At 42.6% G+C, this 25,154-nt stretch overlaps 1 protein-coding gene and 2 non-coding genes across 3 annotated transcripts; all 3 read left to right on the plus strand.

The window, feature by feature from the left end:
- Positions 1 to 2,233: 2,233 nt before the first annotated feature.
- On the plus strand, positions 2,234 to 2,326 carry trnai-uau. Its single transcript is given in 2 exon segments — positions 2,234 to 2,271; positions 2,291 to 2,326. It is a non-coding gene; the product is annotated as a tRNA-Ile (tRNA).
- A 2,804-nt stretch (positions 2,327 to 5,130) lies between these two features.
- trnai-uau lies at positions 5,131 to 5,223 on the plus strand. The gene is given in 2 exon segments: positions 5,131 to 5,168; positions 5,188 to 5,223. It is a non-coding gene; the product is annotated as a tRNA-Ile (tRNA).
- A 1,068-nt stretch (positions 5,224 to 6,291) lies between these two features.
- On the plus strand, positions 6,292 to 24,230 carry aspm (assembly factor for spindle microtubules). The gene is made up of 30 exons (XM_026996139.2): positions 6,292 to 6,598; positions 7,174 to 7,317; positions 7,545 to 8,994; positions 9,253 to 9,321; positions 9,434 to 9,526; positions 9,840 to 9,986; positions 10,142 to 10,375; positions 11,105 to 11,172; positions 11,280 to 11,421; positions 11,508 to 11,638; positions 12,100 to 12,275; positions 12,476 to 12,621; positions 12,721 to 12,806; positions 13,386 to 13,595; positions 13,755 to 13,950; positions 14,070 to 14,218; positions 14,392 to 14,520; positions 14,605 to 14,799; positions 15,077 to 18,772; positions 18,883 to 19,032; positions 19,211 to 19,377; positions 19,507 to 19,666; positions 20,287 to 20,496; positions 21,170 to 21,319; positions 21,803 to 21,994; positions 22,462 to 22,654; positions 22,742 to 22,896; positions 23,067 to 23,243; positions 23,334 to 23,506; positions 23,787 to 24,230. Exons 1-30 carry the CDS (start codon positions 6,308 to 6,310, stop codon positions 23,887 to 23,889), a joined length of 9,582 nt encoding a protein of 3,193 aa, XP_026851940.2. The 5' UTR covers positions 6,292 to 6,307; the 3' UTR covers positions 23,890 to 24,230.
- Positions 24,231 to 25,154: the final 924 nt, after the last annotated feature.

Raw genomic sequence — 25,154 nt, forward strand, 5'->3', positions numbered from 1 at the left:
TTAAACATCTGCTTTTTCTAATATAAACCTGTTCCTCCCTCTGCAGATTCAGAAGCACCTTGGTTACACAGCTAATGAAGAAACCTCCTGTTTGTCTGGAAACTTTGTGTAGGTCTACTTAGCAATTTTGAATCTCTCTTTACCTCTGTACTCAAACTCAAGGACGCTTTACAGACATTTTACACTTAAATCATTCACATGTCGATGGCAAGCAGCAAATTTGCGCACAGCGTACTCTATCGGACACCAAAGCCCCCGTGGGACTGTAGCCGGTGCAGGAGAAGGTTCCACCCAAATCGGGACTCGAACCCAAGACCCCATGCAGCTGTTTACAGCTGTTTACAGGCATGTTAAGGAATGTATGCTCATATTTGTTTTTAAAAATAATTACATGTAATTCTATGAAAAATAACAAAATAAGTAATACTCATTTTATGTTAAATATTAGTATTTCAATTAATGTCAATAATTTGCAATTTTCTTAAAATGTGCAGGTATCCTCAAGCTTGGCCTCAAATTCGTAGCCAACACACATGATAACCACTCAGAGTGTATGTAAATGCATTTCATGTGATAAAAAAAACAAACTATACTCTATACTCTACTTTACATGAAAATACTCTACATGAAAATTGAGTTGAAATGAACAATGATCAGTAGTGTAATCTGCAGCCTAAAAATTTATTAAATAAGTTGGAAACATCTGACAGAAAAGTAACTAACTAATTTTAAAATAATAATTTTAGTTTTGGAAAATTAGAGTAACACAAAATATAGAGAACTATATGTTCAGGTTAGCTAAAGCATCAGAACAAAACTTGATTAGATGACCAGTGTTGAATCTTATCAAATGGAATTCGCCAGTGTATGTCAGCATGTGGTACGTATACAGCAGTACAAATGAAGCGATGCCGAGGTTGTGAGTTTGAACCTCACATGGAGCAGAGGTTTTAAGGCTCAGTTACATTACATGTACACAAAGAGCAAGAATAATTAATCGCTCATGAACTGCAGAGCTGGAGCTTGCATTGTAATGTCAACTGCATTAGCTAGCTATCTAGTTAAGCACGTTGTGGTCCAGTGGTGCAATTGGTCAACTTATATCCCTTATACAGCAATACGAGTGAAGCCATGCAGAAGTTTTGAGTTCAAATCTCACATGTAGCACAGCTTTTGAAACTCGGTTATGTGATTCTGGCCGCAATTCTGTGAATTCTTAGAGTTATGGAACAGAGAACATATGCTACATGGGCAACACTATATGAACACCCTCCAAATTATGGCATATTAGAACATTGGGCTAACAGTATGGGCTTGTGCTCCAGTGGCCCAATCGGTCAGCGCACGGTACTTATACGACAGTGCGACTGAAGCCATGCCGAGGTTGTGAGTTCAACCCTCACCTGGAGCAGAGCTTTTAAAACTCAGTTACGTGATTGTGGCCGCAGTTGTGTGAATTATGAATGACTTCAGATTTTTTAGACACACCCTTTCCTAGGAGGAGTAAGCACTCAAGAACATCACAATACAATCTGGGTAAATAAAGACTGTTTCAGGAGTTTGTTGTTGAGCACCATGGAGTAGTGAAGCAATTAACATAAAAAACCTCTGCGGCATCACTCACTAAACTGTTCCAAACTGGAAGCAATATGAGCGCAAGAACTATGCATCAGAAGCTTCATGAAATGGCTTTCCGTGGATATTTTGATGTCAGTTATTCATGCTTCTTTAAGCTGTCCATATTGTCAAAACCTATATATCATAATGCGCTCCAAATACAATCCAGACTCAGTTTCTTAAATTAAAACATAACGGTCAACCTTGAAAAAAGTAGAAGTCTTGTCAAGTTTCAACACACTTTCTCTTCAGACAGGATGGAAGCCAAGGAAAAGTGGTCTCAGTGCTGCAGGTTGAGCAGGAGAAGAGAAGAGTACGCCTGCATCTGGAGGAGGAGAGGCAGTCAGCTAGTAGAGTGCCTTTGGTTCAGTATGGAGTCTGACCTACAGCAAAATCAGTGATGAATACTGCACACAAGTTTTTATCCTGCTTAGGATATACTCAAGAAAGCCGAACCCAGATATTTCTCCCTGAAACCCAGTGAGAGGTACACCGAGAGCAAGAACAGTTAATCTGTCATGAGATTCAGAGTTGGAGCTTGCATTTTAATGCCACCAACATTAGCTAGCTATCTAGTTAGGCATATTAGAACATTGGGCTGACAGCATGGGCTTGTGCTCCAGTGGCGCAATCGGTCAGCGCACGGTACTTATACGACAGTACGACTGAAGCCATGCCGAGGTTGTGAGTTCAACCCTCACCTGGAGCAGAGTTTTTAAAACTCAGTTACGCGATTGTGGCCGCAGTTGTGTGAATTATGGGTCAGAGTACATGTGCTATATAGCCAAATGTATATGAACCTCCTCCAAATGAAGGAGTTCAGATTTTTTAGACACACCCTTTCCTAGGAGGAGTAAGCACTCAAGAACATCACAATACAATCTGGGTAAATAAAGACTGTTTCAGGAGTTTGTTGTTGAGCACCATGGAGTAGTGAAGCATTTAACATAAAAAACCTCTGCGGCATCACTCACTAAACTGTTCCAAACTGGAAGCAATATGAGCGCAAGAACTATGCATCAGAAGCTTCATGAAATGGCTTTCCGTGGATATTTTGATGTCAGTTATTCATGCTTCTTTAAGCTGTCCATATTGTCAAAACCTATATATCATAATGCGCTCCAAATACAATCCAGACTCAGTTTCTTAGATTAAAACATAACGGTCAACCTTGAAAAAAGTAAAAGTCTTGTCAAGTTTCAACACACTTTCTCTTCAGACAGGATGGAAGCCAAGGAAAAGTGATCAGTGCTGCAGGTTGAGCAGGAGAAGAGAAGAGTACGCCTGCATCTGGAGGAGGAGAGGCAGTCAGCTAGTAGAGTGCCTTTGGTTCAGTATGGAGTCTAACCTACAGCAAAATCAGTGATGAATACTGCACACAAGTTTTTATCCTGCTTAGGATATACTCAAGAAAGGCGAACCCAGATATTTCTCCCTGAAACCCAGTGAGAGGTACACCGAGAGCAAGAACAGATAATCTGTCATGAGATTCAGAGTTGGAGCTTGCATTTTAATGCCACCAACATTAGCTAGCTATCTAGTTAGGCATATTGGAACATTGGGCTAACAGCATGGGCTTGTGCTCCAGTGGCGCCATCGGTCAGCGCGCGGTACTTATACGACAGTGCGACTGAAGCCGTGCTGAGGTTATGAGTTCAACCCTCAACTGGAGCAGAGTTTTTAAAACTCAGTTACGCGATTGTGGCCGCAGTTGTGTGAATTATGGGTCAGAGTACATGTGCTATATAGCCAAATGTATATGAACCTCCTCCAAATGAAGGAGTTCAGATTTTTTAGACACACCCTTTCCTAGGAGGAGTAAGCACTCAAGAACATCACAATACAATCTGGGTAAATAAAGACTGTTTCAGGAGTTTGTTGTTGAGCACCATGGAGTAGTGAAGCATTTAACATAAAAAACCTCTGCGGCATCACTCACTAAACTGTTCCAAACTGGAAGCAATATGAGCGCAAGAACTATGCATCAGAAGCTTCATGAAATGGCTTTCCGTGGATATTTTGATGTCAGTTATTCATGCTTCTTTAAGCTGTCCATATTGTCAAAACCTATATATCATAATGCGCTCCAAATACAATCCAGACTCAGTTTCTTAGATTAAAACATAACGGTCAACCTTGAAAAAAGTAAAAGTCTTGTCAAGTTTCAACACACTTTCTCTTCAGACAGGATGGAAGCCAAGGAAAAGTGATCAGTGCTGCAGGTTGAGCAGGAGAAGAGAAGAGTACGCCTGCATCTGGAGGAGGAGAGGCAGTCAGCTAGTAGAGTGCCTTTGGTTCAGTATGGAGTCTAACCTACAGCAAAATCAGTGATGAATACTGCACACAAGTTTTTATCCTGCTTAGGATATACTCAAGAAAGGCGAACCCAGATATTTCTCCCTGAAACCCAGTGAGAGGTACACCGAGAGCAAGAACAGATAATCTGTCATGAGATTCAGAGTTGGAGCTTGCATTTTAATGCCACCAACATTAGCTAGCTATCTAGTTAGGCATATTGGAACATTGGGCTAACAGCATGGGCTTGTGCTCCAGTGGCGCCATCGGTCAGCGCGCGGTACTTATACGACAGTGCGACTGAAGCCGTGCTGAGGTTATGAGTTCAACCCTCAACTGGAGCAGAGTTTTTAAAACTCAGTTACGCAATTGTGGCCGCAGTTGTGTGAATTATGGGTCAGAGTACATGTGCTATATAGCCAAATGTATATGAACCTCCTCCAAATGAAGGAGTTCAGATTTTTTAGACACACCCTTTCCTAGGAGGAGTAAGCACTCGAGAACATCACAATACAATCTGGGTAAATAAAGACTGTTTCAGGAGTTTGTTGTTGAGCACCATGGAGTAGTGAAGCATTTAACATAAAAAACCTCTGCGGCATCACTCACTAAACTGTTCCAAACTGGAAGCAATATGAGCGCAAGAACTATGCATCAGAAGCTTCATGAAATGGCTTTCCGTGGATATTTTGATGTCAGTTATTCATGCTTCTTTAAGCTGTCCATATTGTCAAAACCTATATATCATAATGCGCTCCAAATACAATCCAGACTCAGTTTCTTAAATTAAAACATAACGGTCAACCTTGAAAAAAGTAGAAGTCTTGTCAAGTTTCAACACACTTTCTCTTCAGACAGGATGGAAGCCAAGGAAAAGTGGTCTCAGTGCTGCAGGTTGAGCAGGAGAAGAGAAGAGTACGCCTGCATCTGGAGGAGGAGAGGCAGTCAGCTAGTAGAGTGCCTTTGGTTCAGTATGGAGTCTGACCTACAGCAAAATCAGTGATGAATACTGCACACAAGTTTTTATCCTGCTTAGGATATACTCAAGAAAGCCGAACCCAGATATTTCTCCCTGAAACCCAGTGAGAGGTACACCGAGAGCAAGAACAGTTAATCTGTCATGAGATTCAGAGTTGGAGCTTGCATTTTAATGCCACCAACATTAGCTAGCTATCTAGTTAGGCATATTAGAACATTGGGCTGACAGCATGGGCTTGTGCTCCAGTAGCGCAATCGGTCAGCGCATGGTACTTATACGACAGTACGACTGAAGCCATGCCGAGGTTGTGAGTTCAACCCTCACCTGGAGCAGAGTTTTTAAAACTCAGTTACGCGATTGTGGCCGCAGTTGTGTGAATTATGGGTCAGAGTACATGTGCTATATAGCCAAATGTATATGAACCTCCTCCAAATGAAGGAGTTCAGATTTTTTAGACACACCCTTTCCTAGGAGGAGTAAGCACTCAAGAACATCACAATACAATCCCCATCAATGCCTACATAGAAATCTGGGTAAATAAAGACTGTTTCAGACAAACAGACACACACACATTTATGCAGCTTGTGTTGTTTACAAGTGCTATACAAACTAATTGTGTGTGTGTGTGTGTGTCTGTTTGTCTGTGTGTTTTCAGCCAACACCAAAATTTGCAATTATGGCATAAACAATAAACAATGCAAGGTGCACATATAAGTGTGTTTGTTTGTTTGTTTGTGTGTGTGTGTGTGTGTAATTTCAACCATCACCAAAATTTTCAAGTATGGCATTTTTAAACAACACAAGCTGCATAATGTATTTCTCTGCTTACACTGACTGATAATATGCGGGAAGAGCAACAAATCTGACATTTAGATACCAATCAAAGATATTTGTTTTCAGCTGTATCATTTTTGGATGAACCGTGATTTTACAAGAAATTATCAATTTGTATACTTTATATTAAATAATATTATATTTGGCACCCATACCTATAAATAAACGCCATCAACAATAATAACAATAAACTCCCGTGTTAAAACTGAGTCTGGGTAGTGTATGCAAGCAAACGGTTAAAAAATGCAGATGGGACCATAATGCAAGTGAAACATCTGAATGAGGCGAAACTTTCTACATTATGGGCGTGGCTTTAAACATTTAAACTTGTCTTAAACTCTGATAGGCTATATTTTGTTTTCCTCTCAGTGATTGGACTTTTAAATGACGTCCTGTAATATAATTGGCTAACCATTTGGTTCTCAAATTCAAAATATAGCGGCGGTTTTACAGTTGTCAAATGTAGATTGCACGCGAAAAGAGGATTTTAACAGAGCAGCCAGACAGCTATGTTAGCTTTACTATCCGTGTTTCTTTTGGACTGTGTATTACGATAATCACTTTGAAAGAATAAACTAAAAAATGGCACAGACTTTAGCGAGACCGGGTTTTTTGGATTTCAGTCCACCACTTAATCCCCCATCTCGTACAACCGATGATAAAACGAACAAAGAAAACGACGTTCCAGTTCTCAGTTTGATTGAGTTTTCAAGGTCTCCTTTTGTGTGTTTTGGGACGATAAAGTTAGGTTCGTCAAAATCTTTACCTTTACGGATTGAAAACTCAACCGAGGACGCAACAACGACAGTAATTGTGGATAAAATACCATCCTCCAAAGGCTTCTCTGTTAACCAGACATCTTTCACCATCCAAGTGAGTATGCAGTCACTAACGTGGTTATCCAGTCATGTCCAAAACATACATTTAATTAACCGTAGCCCTGTTTTACTTTTGTTTCCTCTGATCTAGCTTTTTTAGTTAGCTATTTTACTCGATAATTCGATAGGTTAGCTAACATAGCTAGCCAGCGTGTTTGTAGCTTATCTTACGTTGAATACAATAAAAACAACGTTAAGAGTCTGGGCTTGGACAAGATTTTCAACTGTGTACAGCCATATTAAAGAAGCATTAATAACTGACATCAAAATAGCCACAGAAACCCATTTCATGATACTCCTGACGCATAGTTCTTGTGCTCATATTGCCTCTAGTTTGGAACAGGTTAGTGACTGATGCAGTAGAGGTTTTTCATGTCAAATGTTTCATTACTTGATGGTGTCCAACAACAAGTTGCCAACGCTAGCTAGCGTCGTTATACGTTACCCTCGATTTTCTTAAAACACTGGAGCTAAATATTGTAACGGTAGTTTCCGACACTTGCTGGACAGTTTATTAGCTAGTCATGTATTTTTTGTTTGACACTGCTTATGTGTATTTCCTACTTGCAGCCTGCCGACAGTGTGATTGTAACTGTAACTTGGACGCCTGTAGAAGATGGAGGTTTTCGAGAACTCCTCAGCTTTGTTGCAAATGGCATTGTCAAACATCAAGCTATTTTGCTTGGAAAAGCAGAGGCACCAAAGAAGAAAAAGGTGAAAATGTCGTCGTCTTTTTTTCTTTTTTTTCTCTTATTGGAAGACTGAACAGGGTCATAGCGTTACAGTTTAGTCTTTTGCCGGCTCTTGCATGCATTCAACTCATCAGCTAGTTGTCACATTACCATTTGAGTTGAGGTCTCAAAATGATTTACTATTATTTATGCAGGTTCAGGCCTACTGGTTAAATCATAATAATTGTTGAACTTCTCTTGCCTTTATAGAAAACTCTATGGGATTCAATTAAGTCCAAGAGAGGCCACACCACATCCACAAAAGTTGGAAAAGGACTTGTGATGCCAGTAAAGGCAGCCAACAAGACATTTCATGTGTCTCGACAGCCACAATATAGAAGAAACAGAGGATCAAATCCCCTCTCCCCATTAAACCAGGAACGGCCCTCTCATAGGCTTAGTGGCAGCAAGCACAAAAACTGCCAATCTTCTTATCCTCAGCTCTCTCAAGCTCTGCCAAACTCTGTACAGGCTGACCTGGAAAACATGTCTCTTCAAAAGAATTCTCCAATTGTTCTGTTGGTGCCCGTTGACAGATTTATTGATGCTACAGAGAAATCTTCTGCACCACTATATAAAACTGATTTTAAAGAAATCAGGGTGTTAAATAAGACACTCTCCCCAATTAGCACCCCAGAGAGGTGTTCTAGACCCTTAACATCCTGCTTTCAAAGTCCACTTCCTGTTATTGGTAAAACAAGCAAGGGTGAAGGTCAAGAGCCAGGAATGACAGTGTTGTCAATAAAGGATGCGTTGGCTGTTATTGAATCCGATCTAACTCATGCTGTAAGCCCTCTGCATGCATGCTCAAGCTTCAACTTTTCTGATTCCCTGGAGTGTGAAAAGTCAAGCGCAGACTGTGAATCTGGAGTAGCTGTGTGTGCTGCCGAGGCCTCTGCTCAGATCGATGTTGGTCAGCCAAGGCTAACTTTCTTTGTCAAATCAAACAAAGTATCAGATGACAAGCCAATTAATGCTTTTTCCTCTTCCACAGTTACCAAGTCTTACAATAGAGCAGGTAATGTATTGGATGAGGAAGGTGTTAAACCCAAGAAGGTGCTTTTTAACCCTTCAACAGTTACCAAAAGCAAAACGGAGGTGCCTGTCGAGCAAAGTCCAAGCCCACGCAAAGTGAGAACCTCCAGACGCAGGCTTTTGGAGAAAACGTGTTCGCTTTTGGCTCCTAGCAGCGCAGACCCAAACACAAGCATATCCCAGGGAGTCTCCCCCCTACCTATCATTAACTGTGACGCAGACATTGACTTCAAATTTAACCAAACTTCAACCCAATTCTCACCGCAGCGGCCGATGCCACACTGTCCGTCATTCCCAGAAGGCTCTTCTACATCCGCCTTTTTTGTGCCACCTCAGTCTATGACTATTACTGACGGAGAACATGCTACAGTTGAAGAGGTACCACCTAACAGTCAACCTTCTGAGATGTTGCCATCTTGTGTGCTTCTGGAGTCATTTCCTGTACATAGTCGGGCAGTGAATCAGAGCAAAAAGAGAAAAAGTGATGAGTTTTTGAGCGACTGCTCAAATGATGTAATGAAAGGCTTACAGATCAAAAGCTGTGCTGAGACACATGAACCCAAGAAACCATGTCAAGAAAAGAGATTCAATGCAAGGTCTGGACAAACACGAGGCAAAATGGCTGGTAAGTGATTAATGGCTAGTTGCGTAAGGCCTTGTTTCACAAAAGGGGTATTTTATACAGTGCACAAGTAAAGTTAAAGTAGCTTACTAACCTTTTAGTTTTTAAGTTGCCTCACTTTAAATTGATCATTTTTAAGGTCCTAGGGTTTGGGATTGATCTAGGATACTGCCTTTCACCTGAGGCCTTACCATGGCAGCTTTAATCAGAAATGATGAGAGTTTTATATTAAACAAAACTCTCTTTGTGCTTTGTTTGTAGTTCAACCAAGCTTAAACAAGTTCTCGAAAGCACCACCAAAAAAGTCTTACCCAAAATCCACCCCACAGGGTAACATTTTTTACTTTCTTCCTTATTGGTCTTCATTGATAACCAGATGATTTTTTTACAGTTTTATTGGAGTTCTGGACAGATAATTGTCATGTGTGTCTTGCTTGTACAGGAGGACATTCTTCTGGCACCTCAAAAGTGAAGACAGCAAAGGTGATTGCTGTGGCCCAGTCCAGACTTGCCTTTATTAAGCCAATGCAGACAGGTGTGTTTGGCTAATTTCCTTTCCTTTAATTTGCTTAATGACCTTAGCATGCTCACTTGTTCATGTGTGCTGAGGTGTGTCCTAGGGTTTGCTGTGTTGGTAGAGCTGGATTTTCAACCTCTGAATACTTGCTCATTACCTTCTCCTATAAGTCTAGATAGAGGATTTCACTCCTGAGAGGCTTGAAAGCCCCATCTGATGCATTAGTGGCAGACTCAGGGCCTCAAAATGTCTCCCTGCAAACAACCTTCACATTTATTACACACGTTGTTGTTGTTGTTGTTGTCGTTGTTGTTGTTGGTGGTGGTGACAGCCATTCCGAGGCATCCAATGCCATTTGCTGCCAAGAACATGTTTTATGATGAGCGCTGGATTGAGAAACAGGAAAGAGGGTTCACATGGTGGATGAATTACATTCTCACTCCCGATGACTTTAAAGTAGTTACTGAAGTCACCAAAGGTGTGCCATCTTTTCAACACTTGTTCTTTCGAATACTGATTTTATTCTTGAAAGAATGTATTATAAGAATGTATTAAATATTTGTGTTAGTCTTTTTCACCATTCTATTTTTTGACATATTAAGCTACGTTTCACAAGTAGTTGTTATGTTGCAGTGAATGCCTTATCCCTAACCATGGGAGACAAGTTCAACATACCCAAAGCTCCAACCAAAGAGGAGATGTCCTTCAGAACGTACACGGCCCGACGGCACTTGAACCATCTTCGCAGGGCGGCTTGCCAGCTGTTCACGTCCGAGGGCATGGTGAAGGCCATCCAGCGCCTGGAGATTGAGGTGGAGGCCAAGAGACTACTTGTACGCAAGGATCGTCACCTCTGGAAGGATATAGGTAAGGAATATAGAAAAAAGCCACCCCTTACTATGAGTGCCAGAATCTGCATGACTTTGGGTTGAACTTCTGTCTGAATTTTTTTTTTTACTGTAGTTTTAATTGTAGTTTTAATATCAACAAATGTAGGCTGGCCATTTGCCATTAAATGGCAGAAGCTATTATCAATAACTTTTAAAAGAAAAGGTGGAAAAAAATATTTAGATGCCAAACAATAATGGATTTAAACCTAAATGTCAGATGTGTTGCTCTTATCTGTAACTGACTTAACGTGAATATCACTTAATATAACAGACTTTAACTTTTAGAAGTATTCATGATGAATCTTTTTTTTTGCGATATGAACACCTCCCAACAATTGTTCTCATCAGTCTGGCATGAATCAGTCAGGTTATAAAAAAAATCCAGGTTATTCTAGGTTGCTGGGCATTAGCCACAAGCTAACTGAAGTACAGTAGCCTCTACCAACATAAACGCCAATCTTAATGGAAATTGCAAGTAAAATGTTGTTAAACCCCGGTCACATATGGTACACTATAGTTCTTCACAATTGAGTCCGTTTAATGAAGTGTGGGCGCATAACTGTTTGTAATATTTTGTAATGCTTCACATTTTAAAGGGTCATCTGCATCATCTGTAAAAGCGTGAAATGGTTTTCTGAATAAACTGAATTTTTTTTTTTTTTTTTTTTTTTTTTTTTTTTTTTTTTTTCCCTTTCCTTCGCCATAGGTGAAAGACAGAAGGTTTTAAACTGGCTTTTATCTTACAATCCACTCTGGCTGAGAATTGGCCTGGAGGTATTTTAATTTTGTACATTTACAAATGCAGCTCAGTTCTGGGGGGGACCTAGAACTAATAAGTGGTTATGTCATGTCTGACTGTTCCTTGTACACCCCTGTTCCAGACTATCTTTGGGGAGTTGATTCCCTTGGAGAGCAACAGTGACATCACGGGGCTGGCCATGTTTGTGCTGCGGCGTCTGCTTTGGAATCCGGATATTGCGGCAGAGTTCAGACACCCCAAAGTTCCTCACTTGTACAGAGACGGTAATGTCTCTTGGTGCTTTTCCAGGCTTTCATTCACTGTTCAAATGATGCTTCGTTCACTTGTTATTTATATACCCATTTTACAGGGCATGAAGAGGCTCTGTCCCAGTTCACATTGAAGAAGCTGATTTTACTTGTCTGCTTCCTGGACAAGGCCAAAGAATCCAGGCTGATTGAACATGACCCCTGTTTGTTCTGCATGGATGCTGAATTTAAGGTTCTTTAACTGCCATACTGTATTATTTGTTAATTCGACAATTAGTATGAGTGCATTAGAGCATTTCCACTAAAATCCTTGTGGGGTTGCTATTCTGATTTACCTGATAATGATGCAACAAATAAATGCTAAATCTATATTATGCCAGGGGTAGAAGAGACATTGAAAATAAGGTATATGTGATTTATCGGTCACTAACCTTCCAATAGCCACATATTTATTGCCCTTATTCCACTTTTTTGACAGACTTGCACCCAAATAAGAAATGTGAAAATAACATTTGTTGTGAATTGTATCTCTTTCTCATTCGTGATTGTGCTAAATAGTGTTTGTGCTAAATAAATACCCCTCCTATCCTATAATAGTCTTGGGGAAATGCAGTTTTGTCTCATTCATACATTTCCATCACAATTTGACATGGAATTGATTTTGATTTCTATCGTTTCATGGTGGTCCCTCAGACGAGTAAAGATATCCTGCTGGCGTTCTCGCGGGACTTTCTCAGTGGTGAGGGCAATCTCCCACGCCACCTTGCTCTTCTAGGTCTCACTGTGTCCCACAGCCAGACGGCTCTGGCTGAGTTCAGCTTCGCCGTGCAGAACCTCGCCATTGACCTGAGATGTGGCATTCGCTTAGTGTAGGTTTGAAAGGAGCTTCAGTTTTTGTCTTCTATTCGTTCATTATATGTTTATTTGGTCCGAGGTTGTTCTTTGGTAGATTACCATACAACATGCCTTAATAATTCTATGTGAAACTTGACCTTTAGTGGAAGTGACATGAGATTGAGTGCTTTGGTTTTGTATACGTGTTGATGGCGGTTGGGGGAATGTGTTCCAGACGCATTATGGAGCTCTTCACTCAGGACTGGTCCCTGTCGAGCAAGCTGAGGATGCCAGCTGTCAGCCGTCTGCAGAAAGTACACAATGTTGACCTCGCGTTGCACGTGCTCCGAGAGAGAGGGGTATCCCTGTCTGATGAGCACGGTACTAGAACACTCAAGATCATCCATGTGCCCTGTACATGCATCAGTGTTTCTAGATGAACCATGCACTCCTAACAATAAAATGTTGGAACGATTTTAGGGACAGTCACCGATGCCAGAGACATAGTAGATGGACACAGAGAGAAGACCCTTAATCTTCTGTGGAAAATCATCTTTACCTTTCAGGTATTTTGTCTTATTCTGCTTTACATCCTTTGTGTGCTCTGATTGTTTATGAACTCACAACAGTGTAAAATTGATTTGGTCATTACCCATTAGATTTAAATGGATTCAGCCTTTATATACTGCATTCTATACTTGGACGATAATGTCCTTTAAAAAAATTGATTAGAATTGTCACAGTATACAATATTGCTAATATAATTCAGCTATAAGATTTCACATCTAAGCCTCACTGAGACACGAGTCATGTTATTGCATGTATTTATTGGTGAATAATTTAAAATTTTACTATTTTAAAAAATATTAATAGTACCAAATTATGATGATGATGATGATGATGATGATATTAACTACCATGATGAACTCTACTCTGTACGTACTGTAATTATATTGTAAACATTTACGTTCACCTGCTCATGAGCATTCTGTTGACATGGGTGACCATCCATTTGACTGCCCCAGTAACAGACTGCACTCTGCATGGCAGTGATTTAAATAAGCAGTGGTTTTAAATAAGTGGGCAGAGCTTATGGATTCTTTCATTTTATTTGAATCAAACGTCAGTAATTCTTCATCATTTAGGTTGAGATTCTGCTCGATGTGGAACAACTCAAAGAGGAAATCGGCTTTCTCAGGAAAACCCGGAGAGCAAAACAGATGTTGGCATTGTTGAGGGCTGACAAATGTGCTGTGAGAAGCACAAAAGAAAGGCCAACATTTCAACATCCCAGTGAGAAAATACACCTGCTCCTGGACTGGGTCAACGCTGTCTGTGAATTCTACAGTTTAAAGGTGGCTTGTTTTTGTGTGTGTGCTTATTTGGGGGTGATTTATTTTTATTATCTTCTCCCTTCTTTTCCCCTCAAGCACCAATAATTTTTCATTGATTTACTACAGTTTATATGGCTGGAATTGAGGTTAATGGAGTCTGTGTCTTTAAATCCTCTCTAGGCTGAAAATTTCACAGTTGCTTTCTCAGATGGCAGAATTCTTTGCTATCTGATTCATCACTACCATCCAAACCACCTGCCGGCTGAGGACATTCACCAGGAAACCACCCAGACTATTGAGTGTGGCTATCGAGGCAACATGGAACTAAACAACTCCTCCAGTGACTCGGACTGCTCCTTTGCAATGGATCAAAATGGTAACATTTCTCCCCATTATTTATGACTGTATTAGGAGGGCATGTATACTGAGTATATGTATGTTTTTAAAATCTTAGTAGATTATGGTTGGAAATTGCACTGCCTTTTTCTTTCTTAGCTAATGAGTCACTATCAGTGGATTTCAAGGTGCTTCTTGAGAATGAGAGGAGTAATTTTCAGCTGGTGAACACAGCTGTGACTTACCTTGGAGGAGTTCCTACGATGATCACTCCAGAGGACATGTCTAACACAATCCCTAATGAAAAGGTCTGCTTTTTTCAATTTTAGTTGTATATTTTAATGTTCCCCCCCCCCCCCCCCATCTTTTTCACATCTTTTTCTACAGTTGTTGGAAGATTTTTATCATTGGAACATGCGCAAAACTGGGTGGTTATGGGTGGTCCCCCAGAGGTTGATGTGAGGTTTGTGTTCTCTTTCAGGTGGTTACATGTTACCTGTCCTTTCTCTGCGCTCGACTTCTGGATCTGCGGAACGAGACTCGAGCTGCCCGAGTTATCCAGAGAGCCTGGAGGAGGTACAGGCTGCAGAAAGACGCGCAGCTCCACCAGGTAGCTTGCATCGCCACGCTCCTTCCTGCCACTCTGCTCCGTGGCTGAATTTCTCTTCATTCTTAATGGATTTTCTGTGAACAGCAAAGGAACCTGGCTGCATACAAAATTCAGGCTTGCGTGCGGAGCTTCTTGCAGAAGAGGAGGCTAGCCAGACAGACGAAGGCTGTCACCGTCATTCAGGCCTTCTGGAGAGGTTACTCTGCCCGAGGAGAGCTGAGCAGAATGAGGGAGGCAAAGGAGCACGTTGTCCGAAATGCAGCAGCAATCTTGATCCAAGTATGTCTCTTGACTTATTTTTGCAAACAAAAGATGTGTAAGTAGTCTATATAACAAATAAATGTACCTTTTTTTTTTTTTTTTTTTTTTTTTTTTTTTTTTTTAAATATCGCAATTCGTGTTAGAGCCTGTAGGTATACTTCACAATGGCATGGTTTGTCTTGGTTAAGACATTTATATTTTGTACTTCTGTCCATAAAATGGGCTTATTTTGTGAATGATTAATTGATTGATTTTTAATTATTTTTAATTGCTGCTTTTTTGTTTGTTTGTACAGAAAATGTACAGGGGTTGGAGAACTCGAACCTTTCTGAGCAAGAGTCATGCCTGTGTTGTGATCCAGACGGCCTTTCGGAAATGGCACTTGAGCAAAATGGCGTGGAGAAATTCTGCTGCCGTGAGAATCCAGACATGGTACAGAATGAGGCTGTGCCGAAGACGCCACCTGGCCGTGAGGTCGTCGGCCGTATGCATTCAGGCGTGGTTCAGAGGCAACTACCAGAGGCAGCGCTTTCAAGTGCTTAAGCAACAGCACGGGGCTGCCATCGTCATCCAGAGCGCAGTCAGGGCCTTCCTGGTCTGCAGACGGATCCGGGAGATGAGGCAAGCAGCAGCTGTGATCCAGGCGTGGTATCGGGCGTGTTCGCTACGGAATGCAGAGCAGAGGCGGTACCTGGAGATGAAATCTGCTGTGGTGTCACTCCAAGCGGCGTTCCGAGGTTGGAGGGTGCGGAGGGAGGCGGGCAGGCGCCGGCATGCCGTGCTCCTAATCCAGGCCTCCTACAGAGCCTTCGTTGCTCGGCTGTGTTTCTGGACTTTGAAAAAAGCCACAGTCCTCATCCAGCGGCGATACAGAGCTAAAGTGGTTGGAGGGAAATTAAGAGAAGATTTCCAAGCTCTTAAATGCGCTGCAGTGCAAATCCAAGCCCTGTGGAGAGGGAGGGCACAGAGGAAGAGAATGGAGCAGCTCCATCAAAGTGCCACTGTGATCCAGTCACACTATCGTAGACATGCGGCACAAACAAAGTTTATGGCTTTGAAATGCGCAACTTTAGTTATTCAAAAACAATACCGGGCTTTCACGGCAGCAAGGATGTTACAGTGTGAATTCCTAGCAATGAGAAAAGCTGCAGTCACAATTCAGAGTGCATATCGAGGCATGAGAGCAAGACAAGAAATGTTCAAAAGAGCCAAAGCAGCCACTCTGATCCAGTCCGCTTTGAGAGCTTTCACCTGCCGCAAGAAATTTTTAGCCCAGAAGAGTGCTGCTATTGTCCTTCAACAGATCTACCGGGCACGCGCTCTCAGACAGCTGCAGAGAGACCATTACCTTCAGCTCAGACAAGCAGCTATTGGGCTGCAGGCCATATATCGAGGCTCCAGAGCACGAAGAGCCCAGACAACCAGACATCGTGCAGCTACAGTTATACAAACGTACTTCAGGGTGTATAGGGTTCGTGTCTCCTATCTTGCTGTCAGGTGCGCCACTGTTGTTATACAGCGGCGCTACAGAGCGCATGTCCTGGAAAAGCATACGCGTGCGTCTTACATACAAACAAAAACCGCCGCCGTCACTATCCAGTCAGCATTCAGAGGGATGCAAGTTCGCAGAAAGCTTCAAAAAATGCACCTAGCGGCAACGGTGATTCAAGCACATTTCCGTGGACACTCTCAACTCTTGAAGTACAAGAGGCAAAAATGGGCAGCATCTGTCATCCAGCAGCATTTCCAGGCAAGTGTGATGAAGAACGCCGCTGAAAAGCAGTATGTTGCACTGAAAACCGCGGCTCTGTTTATCCAGTCAGTGTATCGGGGCATGAGGGCCAGGAAACGGCTTGCAGAGATGCATTGGGCTGCACGGGCTCTCCAGAGTACATACAGAGCCCGTAAGCAGTGCAGGGAGTATCGCGCCCTCAAACAAGCGGCCGTCGTTGTGCAGAGAAAGTTCCGGGCCAAGCTGCACGCAGAGCAGCAGCGGGACATGTACAGCTCCATGCGTAGAGCAGCCATCACTTTGCAGGCGGCGTGCAGAGGGATGAGGGTGAGGCAGGAGATGCGAGAGGGGCACAGAGCAGCCACGGTCATCCAGGCAAGGTACCGCATGTACAGAGTGCACACTTCCTTCCGAGCCTTGAGACTTGCTGCAGTCCTCATTCAGAGATGGGTCCGCTGCCACCTGAAGAGGAAAGAAGCCAGGGACCATTTCTTGAAGCTGCGCCATAGTGCTCTGGTCCTGCAGGCTGTTTTTCGAGGGAGCCGGACAAGGTGTGAAATCGCTAAGCTGCATTCTGCAGCTACGGTGATCCAGCGCAATTATCTGGCTTGCAGAGAAAGGAGACGTTTTTTGTCCATCAAAGCGGCAGTGGAGCGTTGTCAACAGAAACGCCGGGCCGCTTTGGCCGCGAGGCGGGAGCGGATCGCTTACATGACTAAGCGCAGCGCCGTGGTCGCAATTCAGGCAGGTTACAGAGGGATGAGGGTTCGGCAGCAGATGAGGGTCAGGCAAGAGGCTGCAGTAATCATTCAGTCCCACGTCAGGAAGCACTTCAACGTACAATACTACCAGAGGATACTGTGGGCAGCCAGGACTATTCAGCAGCATTACAGAGCAAACATGCTGATGAGGCAGACCAAGTTGTCCTTACAGGAGATGCAGCGGTCTGCCGTGGTTTTACAAGCGGCGTTCCGCGGTATGAAGACCAGGAGCTCTTTGAACCGAAAGCACCAAGCTGCTACTGTTCTGCAGAGTGCCTACAGGGCCCACTGTGCCCAGATGCGGTATTTGTGCATGAAATATGCTGCTGTTGCCATTCAGCAAAAATACCGTGCCACACTTGAGGCCCGCCAGCAGAGGGAGCACTTCCTGAGGCTGCACCGTGTTACAGTTCACCTACAAGCCTGCTACAGAGGTCAGAAGGTCAGGAGAGAAGTTGTTCTTCAGCAGCAAGCAGCTACTCTGATTCAGGCTGCTTTCAGAAGGCACAGGGAGGAGACCAAGTACCAGGCCATGAGGCTGTCTGCCATTATCATACAGAAATATTACAGGTCATGTATTCAGGCTAAGAATGACCGTGAGGAATATGTGAGGCTTAGAAGGTGTGCCATTCTCATTCAGGCAGCTTTCAGAGGGCACTGTGTACGTCAGACTATAACAGCAATGCACAAAGCTGCCACCGTCATTCAGGCTGCTCTACGAATGCACAAGCACAGATGTGCATTCCGAAGGCAGCGGTGGGCAGCGTGCATTCTCCAGGAGAGATTCCATGCTTGGAAGCTAGGGCGCCAACAATGGCAGCGCTACAGGCAGCTAAAGGACGCAGCCGTATGTTTGCAGAAGTCTTTTAGAGGCAGGAAGGGAAGGGAAGCTGCAAATCGGCTCAGAGCTGCGAGGACGATCCAGTCGTATCTAAGGGTGGCTCTCCAAAGACGCCGCTTCCTGAAGACCAAGGCTGCGGTGGTGGCGATCCAGTCAGCGCACAGGGGGCGTCGGTGTAGGGTGCGACTCGCCGAGAAGCAGAAGGCCGCACTGGTTATACAGCGGTGGTACAGGTCACGCAGGCTGGTCCGTACGCAGAGGAATAAATACCGAGCGATCCGGAAAGCCACCCTGACTTTGCAGCGCGCTCTGCGTGGCGCATTGGTGAGGCAACGTGAAAAAAGAAGACTCGCTGCCATCAAGGTCCAGTCTGCACTGCGCATGCACATCTACCGCCGCCGGTACGTGGAACTGCGAGCGTGTGCCGTGGTGTTGCAAGCTCACTACAGGATGTGGGCAGCCAGGAGAAGCTTTCTGTGCCATCGTGCTGCTGCTGTGACTTTACAGACGTTCTATAGGGCATACAGGGCGAAACTGGAGCACAGACACCAATATCTTAGGACACTGAGGAGTGTCCAGATCCTTCAGGCTCGAGTGCGTGGTTTCATTGAATACAGAAGATTCCAAAAAATGAGAGCAAGTGCAGTCTCAATTCAGGTTGGTCTATCATAACTGGTTCTTTTGTCCTTTTGCTGCTGTTGATTAAATATTTTCTATTTGTACTCAAGTGTAATGCCGGTGATTTCTATACCTGTATGTTTTGACAGGTGTACTACCGGGGAATGAGGGAGAGACGCAAGTTTCAGCGTGTTAAAAAATCCATATCTGCTATTCAGAAGCATTACAGGGCCTACCAGCAGGGCAAGAATGAGCGAACACACTTCCTCAAACTGAGAAGCTCTGCAGTTTTGATACAAGTAAGGTCCAGCTTGCAACAGCTCAGCTGCTGGTAACCAACAAAAAAGGTTACAATATAATGCTTTAACTTCAAAATGTAAGAATTGTTGAGGCTAAACCTTTTGAAATGCTCCTTTTGTGCAGATGTGGGAGTGTGGATAGTGTGTGTCACATTTTTATATGAATTTGATGTTCCAGTCTGAGTTCCGTGCCTACCAGTCAAGAAAACATGAAGCGCAGAACCAAGCTGCACTAACAATCCAAGCCTGGTTCAGAGGACATCAAGCTAGACGTGCATACATCTCTAAGAGAGCTGCTATTGCAACTATCCATCGGTGTCTTCAAACAAGGGTTCAGAGAGCAAGGTAATGTGTGGTATAACTTCTGTCTGGCTGTATATGACTGATTTATTAATAATAATAATATTGTTGTTGGGCCAAATATGTTTGTGTGCATGCATGCATTGTGAAATGTCCCCATCCATCCTCCCCTAGGTTTCAAGATGTCCAACACAGTGTTAGGGTCATTCAACAAAGATGGAAGGAAACTCTGCTTGCAAGGAGACAGCGAGCTGACTTCATGAGGGTCAGAAAGTCAGCTGTCCTTATACAAGCCTTGTGGAGAGCTGCTAGAGTGAGAAGCTCCATTCAAAAGGTAATGCTTGTCTCGTCATTTCATGCCTTTTGTACTGGGCTTTTCTTCCCTTTTCTGGTGTATAGAGGCATCTCCAAAGTAGCAAATTAATAAATCACTTTTAACTCTCTCTTCCCGCAGTTTAGGGTTACCACTTATCCTATTTCTCCTTTAATGTTTTGCACATTCATTTTTTAAAATTGCTATTAATTCCAGTGTGCATTTGTAGAGCATAACTGAGGAAGAGTGTTGGATTGAGTTTCTCTTTCATATACATGTTTTGGATTGGAATAAATTCAAGGTTTGCTCTGACAATTCATCTCAGACTAGCCAGGGTAGGGGGCATTTAATAATATGTATAGCCAGATAGTTAAACAGGTAGGTGTTTGTTTGTTTGTTCCCCCCCCCAGCATTCATTTTTACAGGGGTTGGCATGGACTCAGCTTGAGCTTTCCATACCAGTCATTTTTTTAAGTGTATTTTAATAACTGCAACCATATGTAGACTGTATGTAAATTTAGATGTGGAAATTAGAAAGGAGTCCAAATAAAGAAATATCCCAAACAATACAGCGCATATTCTCCTAACCATAATGCCAATGACCATATCATGGGTTCTACTTTGTACGTCTTCTCTGGTAGAAGCGCAGAGCAGCTATGGTGATCCAGACGGCTTTCCGAAGGTACGTCCGCAGGCGGGAGTTTACGCAGCGGAAAGCCTCGGCCCTGGTGCTCCAGCGCCACTTCCGAGTGTTCCTGCTGGCCAGAGCGGAGCAGGAGCGTCGGAGGAGGCAGGTTTCTGCCGCCGTCACTCTGCAGGCCTTCTGCCGTGGCTGGCTCGCAAGGCAACAAGTAAGTACTCCGCAGTCGACTTTCAGTACCTATGACCATTTCATACATTGGGGAGGGGAACCTTTGGTGTGAAATCACTGTTGGGAAGCTGGTCAACATTGTATGTCATTTCTAGAACAATTTAATAAATGATTTATGCTGTTTCTAAGACATCTCTGGCCAGATTAAAGGTGTAAATGTGAAACATTTCTACCTGTTTTTGTAGTTGCTCCTTTTACTCTAACAGTGTGGCATTGATGATGGGCAGCGCACCTGTTGGCTATTGCCAGGCCGTGCCTGATATTGCCACTGCAGCCCATTTTTGACCAACATCCTAGGGAGAACATGCATCTGAAAAGAGGGTGGTGACGATTCAAAATGTTAGTCATGTAAATATGATTAAACATGACTGAAGTCAAAACCATGGTGTCATCTTCTGCAACACTAATGACCCCAGCAGCCTTTGAGCCTGCCTTCAATTGAACTTTTTTGTTTATTTATGTAACAGACTGATATCCACCGTTTTTGTACTGCCTTAATATTTTTATCGCACTCATTCAATGCAATCACGAGTGCAACTGGACAGCATGAGTTTCAGTGGCTAAAAATGCACTTTCATCTCTATCTATTGCGTACCAGAATGTTAGATGCTCTTGGTTTTCCCTTTGCATCACCTCGTCACCTCCGTCTCCAGGCAAAGGAAGCTGCACGCGTTGTGGGGCTCCGGCGTTTCTGTGCTGCTGCGTATCATCATCTGTGTGCGGTGAGGATCCAGAGGGCCCTGCGAGCTCACTGGGCACTGACAGCAGCCCAGAGGCAAATCTCCTCCATCCTGTACATCCAGGTACAGAACTCTTTCCATACTCGGGCGATTCTAATGCTAAGGCTTTGGCAGTGTTCAACTGTGATGAAATGAGCATGTCCAAGTGCACCAATGTCCTGTCCTAACAGCAATATAGACTCAAACAGCAGTGTTCAAAAATCTTTCTTTAATAATGACTATACACCTGCTAACTAGGTAATCTTTACCTTTTCTTGGATGGTTTAGTACAGGGTGATGGTAGCTTAGCCATGGATGTGCCTTCTGAAGAAAAAGTATACTAATATTCAATTTAAGCATGCAAGTGTACCCAAACATGAGTGAGCAGGAGGCTGCCTTTGGAGACTGGACAACCTGACTCAAATCTGATACAACCAATTTATATCACATTTATAAGCTATTTTATGGATATTGTATTTATTTACAACTAACAAGCCAAACATAAAGACCTGACATGCTGCTATAACATCCCAAATGCCCACCTCTCTGGGTTTTGTGTTGATCCAGCGTTGGATCAGGGCGAAGCTTCAAAGAAAGCGATACCTTGAGCAAAGAGAGAGCATCATCAAGGTACAGAGAGTGGTAAAGGCTTGGTTTCACCACCGCAGTCGAGCTGCCACTGTTATCCAGCACATGGCCAGAAGATTCCTTCTGAGATGCAGGAAAGAAAAGCTGCAACAAGGAATTATAAAGGCGCAGGTAAGGAAATAAATTTCTTGAATGTGTTTTTGCTTTTCTTTTGCAGATTTTTTGGGTGATTTTGTGTCTGGTTGCCTTAAATTACATAGCTAGATTGTAGATGCTTGCCAATTACCTTGGAAACATCACAGCAAACATTGGCAACATGGGTTAATGAAGAAGACATAGGTTATTTACAGATATAGTTGGCCAATGGAGAGCACACGATGTACTGTATCATTCTCTGGTGATCTGGTAGCTGGCCGAACTCTTTGTACAGTTCTAGGTGAGGGTGTTATGGACAGATGAGAAATGGGGGTTGATGGTGAGCAATTAAAAACAAAGCTGTGTCTCCTGCCAAATGGTGAAATTACAGTGAGATGTCCTGTTTTGAATTTCAGTAGAACAGGGGAAAACGCAGAATCTAACAATATGCTGTTGTAAGAAGCTGTAATATCATGCAACAATGACTTTTATGATATCTCTAGGCCCTTTGGAGAGGTCATAGTTCAAGAAAATTCCATGATACCTCCAAAGTCATTTCCATCAGACACCGCCTCAGGAAAGTCAACAGGGAAGCCAAAGAAGAAGACAAGCTGTGTCATAAGACCAAAACTGCTCTGAGTTACCTTCTAGAATATCACAATTATGCCCACATTCTAATGGCCTTAAAGAACTTGGGTAAGAGAATCATGGGCAGAATACACAAACATGACTGTCATTTCAAGGTGAGAGCATCAAACATCTTTGTTGTGATTGTAATTAAAGAGACTGCAACCAGACTTTCACCAGAGTGTTGTGAGCATCTTGTGAACAGTGGAGCAACACGCACCGTCTTTACCCTGATAAGGAGCTGCAACCGGAGTGTTCCTTCCATGGAGATAATCACCTTGGCAATCCAAGTTCTTCTCAATTTATCAAAGGTACGTGGTCATATCTACTGTTTTCTGCTTTGTCCTTGCATGCTATGCTTAATGTTGCTGTACAGTTTGATGCATAGATCATTGATTGCATTTGTAAATTAATCATTTGTATTTTGTGTGGTCAGAAGAGTTCTGTTTCTCAAGTCTCTTGTCTGACTGGTTTGCTGTAGTACAACAAAACCATAGATACGGTTTATGAGGTGGAGGACTCTGTGGACACACTCTTGGACCTGCTCCAGATCTACAGAGAGAAAGCTGGGGACAAGGTGGCTGACAAAGGAGGCAGCATCTTTACCAAAGCATGTTTCCTTTTGGTGATTTTGGTACAGGATGAAGGACGTGCAATGGTGGGTATTTCCAGGATGTCGTTAGTACACGGAGTAATTCAAGCCTTGATGCGGGTGTGTGTACTTAATTTGGTGTTTTGCCCCCACTAGGGGGTAAGAACACTTCCCAGGGCCTCAGACCGCATATGCAGCATTTACCGCCTTACAATGCGAAAGTACAAAATGGATGCCCAGAGAACCAAAGTCAAACAGAAGATGAATGTCTCACTGAATGGAAGCTTCCTTCCGCAAGCCACTCCTCAGAAATCCAAGTCGGTGGCAAGGTATGTATGAGAAGTCTTTACTTGATTGTACACTATGCATGTGTACTTAACTGTATGTGTTAACCAATGCTGAGATTGCTTCCAAGCTTGCAGCGCTCCCTAGTTTATTCTAGCCACTACAAGCTAGCTAGCCAAACTCTGTCACTGGCTTTGTAACGCTGTATGCTCTATAATTTTGGATAGTAAGACTAGAGATAACTTAACTTACTTTTCATTTCATGAATTTTATTTTTTATTTTTTTGTCTCATTTATTTCTTTGTTTTTGATTGTTCTTAACAGATTTGTACCAGACTGGGTTCTTCAGAAAGCGAAGCGGAAAGATATCGTAGACCCTCTTGGAGCCATCCAGATGCTGGTCCATGCTCTGGCTCTCATACCTTGAAAGTGTGTGATTGTGATTTTTTTTTTTTTTTTTTCTTTTCATCATTAAATTGATCTTGTACATATTTTTAACCAATGGTTTTATATTTTATCTGTCCTTTCAGAAATGTATTTTAGATGTATTTGTACATGCCTTTACATTATGTACTTTGTTTGTTGCATAATTTGGTGGCTCATTGCCAGCTTGGAGATGTTATAAAAACAGATGCTAAACCATTGAATTTAATAAAAGGTGTCTTTTGCTGTGCACTTCATTTTTTGTTTCTGCAAACTTAAATGATGGTGGAAAAACTGGATGATTTACTATGACAATTGAAAACTTATTAAAGTCACTATTGCTATGCAAAATACTTTGGATTTGAATATTTTTGGGCTAGTCTGACATTAATCATTTTTGACATCTTATGATTTCTATTATACAAATGCGCCATGACTTATGAGGCATCGGCTAATTACATGACTCAACTTGTAACGTCGGAGGCTCGGCAGTACGCAGGAACGAGCCGAGTGTGACAAAGTGACTTACTGACACGAAACGGACTATGTAGCACACAGGCTAACGAGGTTAATCACCGACAACACCTACTACTAAACACGAGACTATACGTTCACGACAACGGCACAAAACGAGGTGCAGGTGTGATACGAGGTGCAGGGGAGGGCGTGGCCATACGAGCGAACACACACACACGTCTGGGAGGAGGGTCCGTACCGTGACACAACTGAATTGTTTTTATTTGTTACAGTTAACATCGTCAGTTGTTGGGTGAAGTGGTCTATTTATACTGAGGTAGTGGGAATACGGTAAATTCACAAAATTATTGTAAGAAATGGAGCAACATTTAAGCGTCTGATTGAAGGGAAATGGACAGCTACTGTTTTGAACTTGGTGGAAAAAAAAATGCTGTATTGACACCATTACCTTATCCACATATTTAAGGCTCATGGTTTATATAGTTTTTGTGGAGGTTACTTATTGCTTAATGCTGCCTACTGTTATTTATGGCTAGTTATAAGGCTAGATAACTATCCATAAATAACAATATAAATTTAACAAGTGATGCATCTGAGTGAGATTTTCTTTGCATTTATAAACATTTAATTTTTCATGATGTTAGAAACCAAACAAAAACAGTTACATATCCCAAACTTATTTATTGACAAATATAAGATTTGGATGCGTGCAGTTCTTTATTATGATCTTGATATGCCAGCGGAATTACCAGACAATTATTAGCCTCTTATAATCTCTTGCAGGAATGACAG

This window comes from Electrophorus electricus, chromosome 26 (assembly GCF_013358815.1).
Source record: "Electrophorus electricus isolate fEleEle1 chromosome 26, fEleEle1.pri, whole genome shotgun sequence".
Taxonomy (NCBI): domain Eukaryota; kingdom Metazoa; phylum Chordata; class Actinopteri; order Gymnotiformes; family Gymnotidae; genus Electrophorus; species Electrophorus electricus.

Coding starts and splice junctions, on each gene's coding strand:
- aspm (XM_026996139.2), top strand. CDS start 6,308: ATGGCACAGACTTTAGCGAGACCGGGTTTTTTGGATTTCAGTCCACCA. Junction 7,318..7,544: donor AGGCACCAAAGAAGAAAAAG/GTGAAAATGTCG, acceptor TTGCCTTTATAG/AAAACTCTATGGGATTCAAT. Junction 22,897..23,066: donor TTCTTCTCAATTTATCAAAG/GTACGTGGTCAT, acceptor GGTTTGCTGTAG/TACAACAAAACCATAGATAC.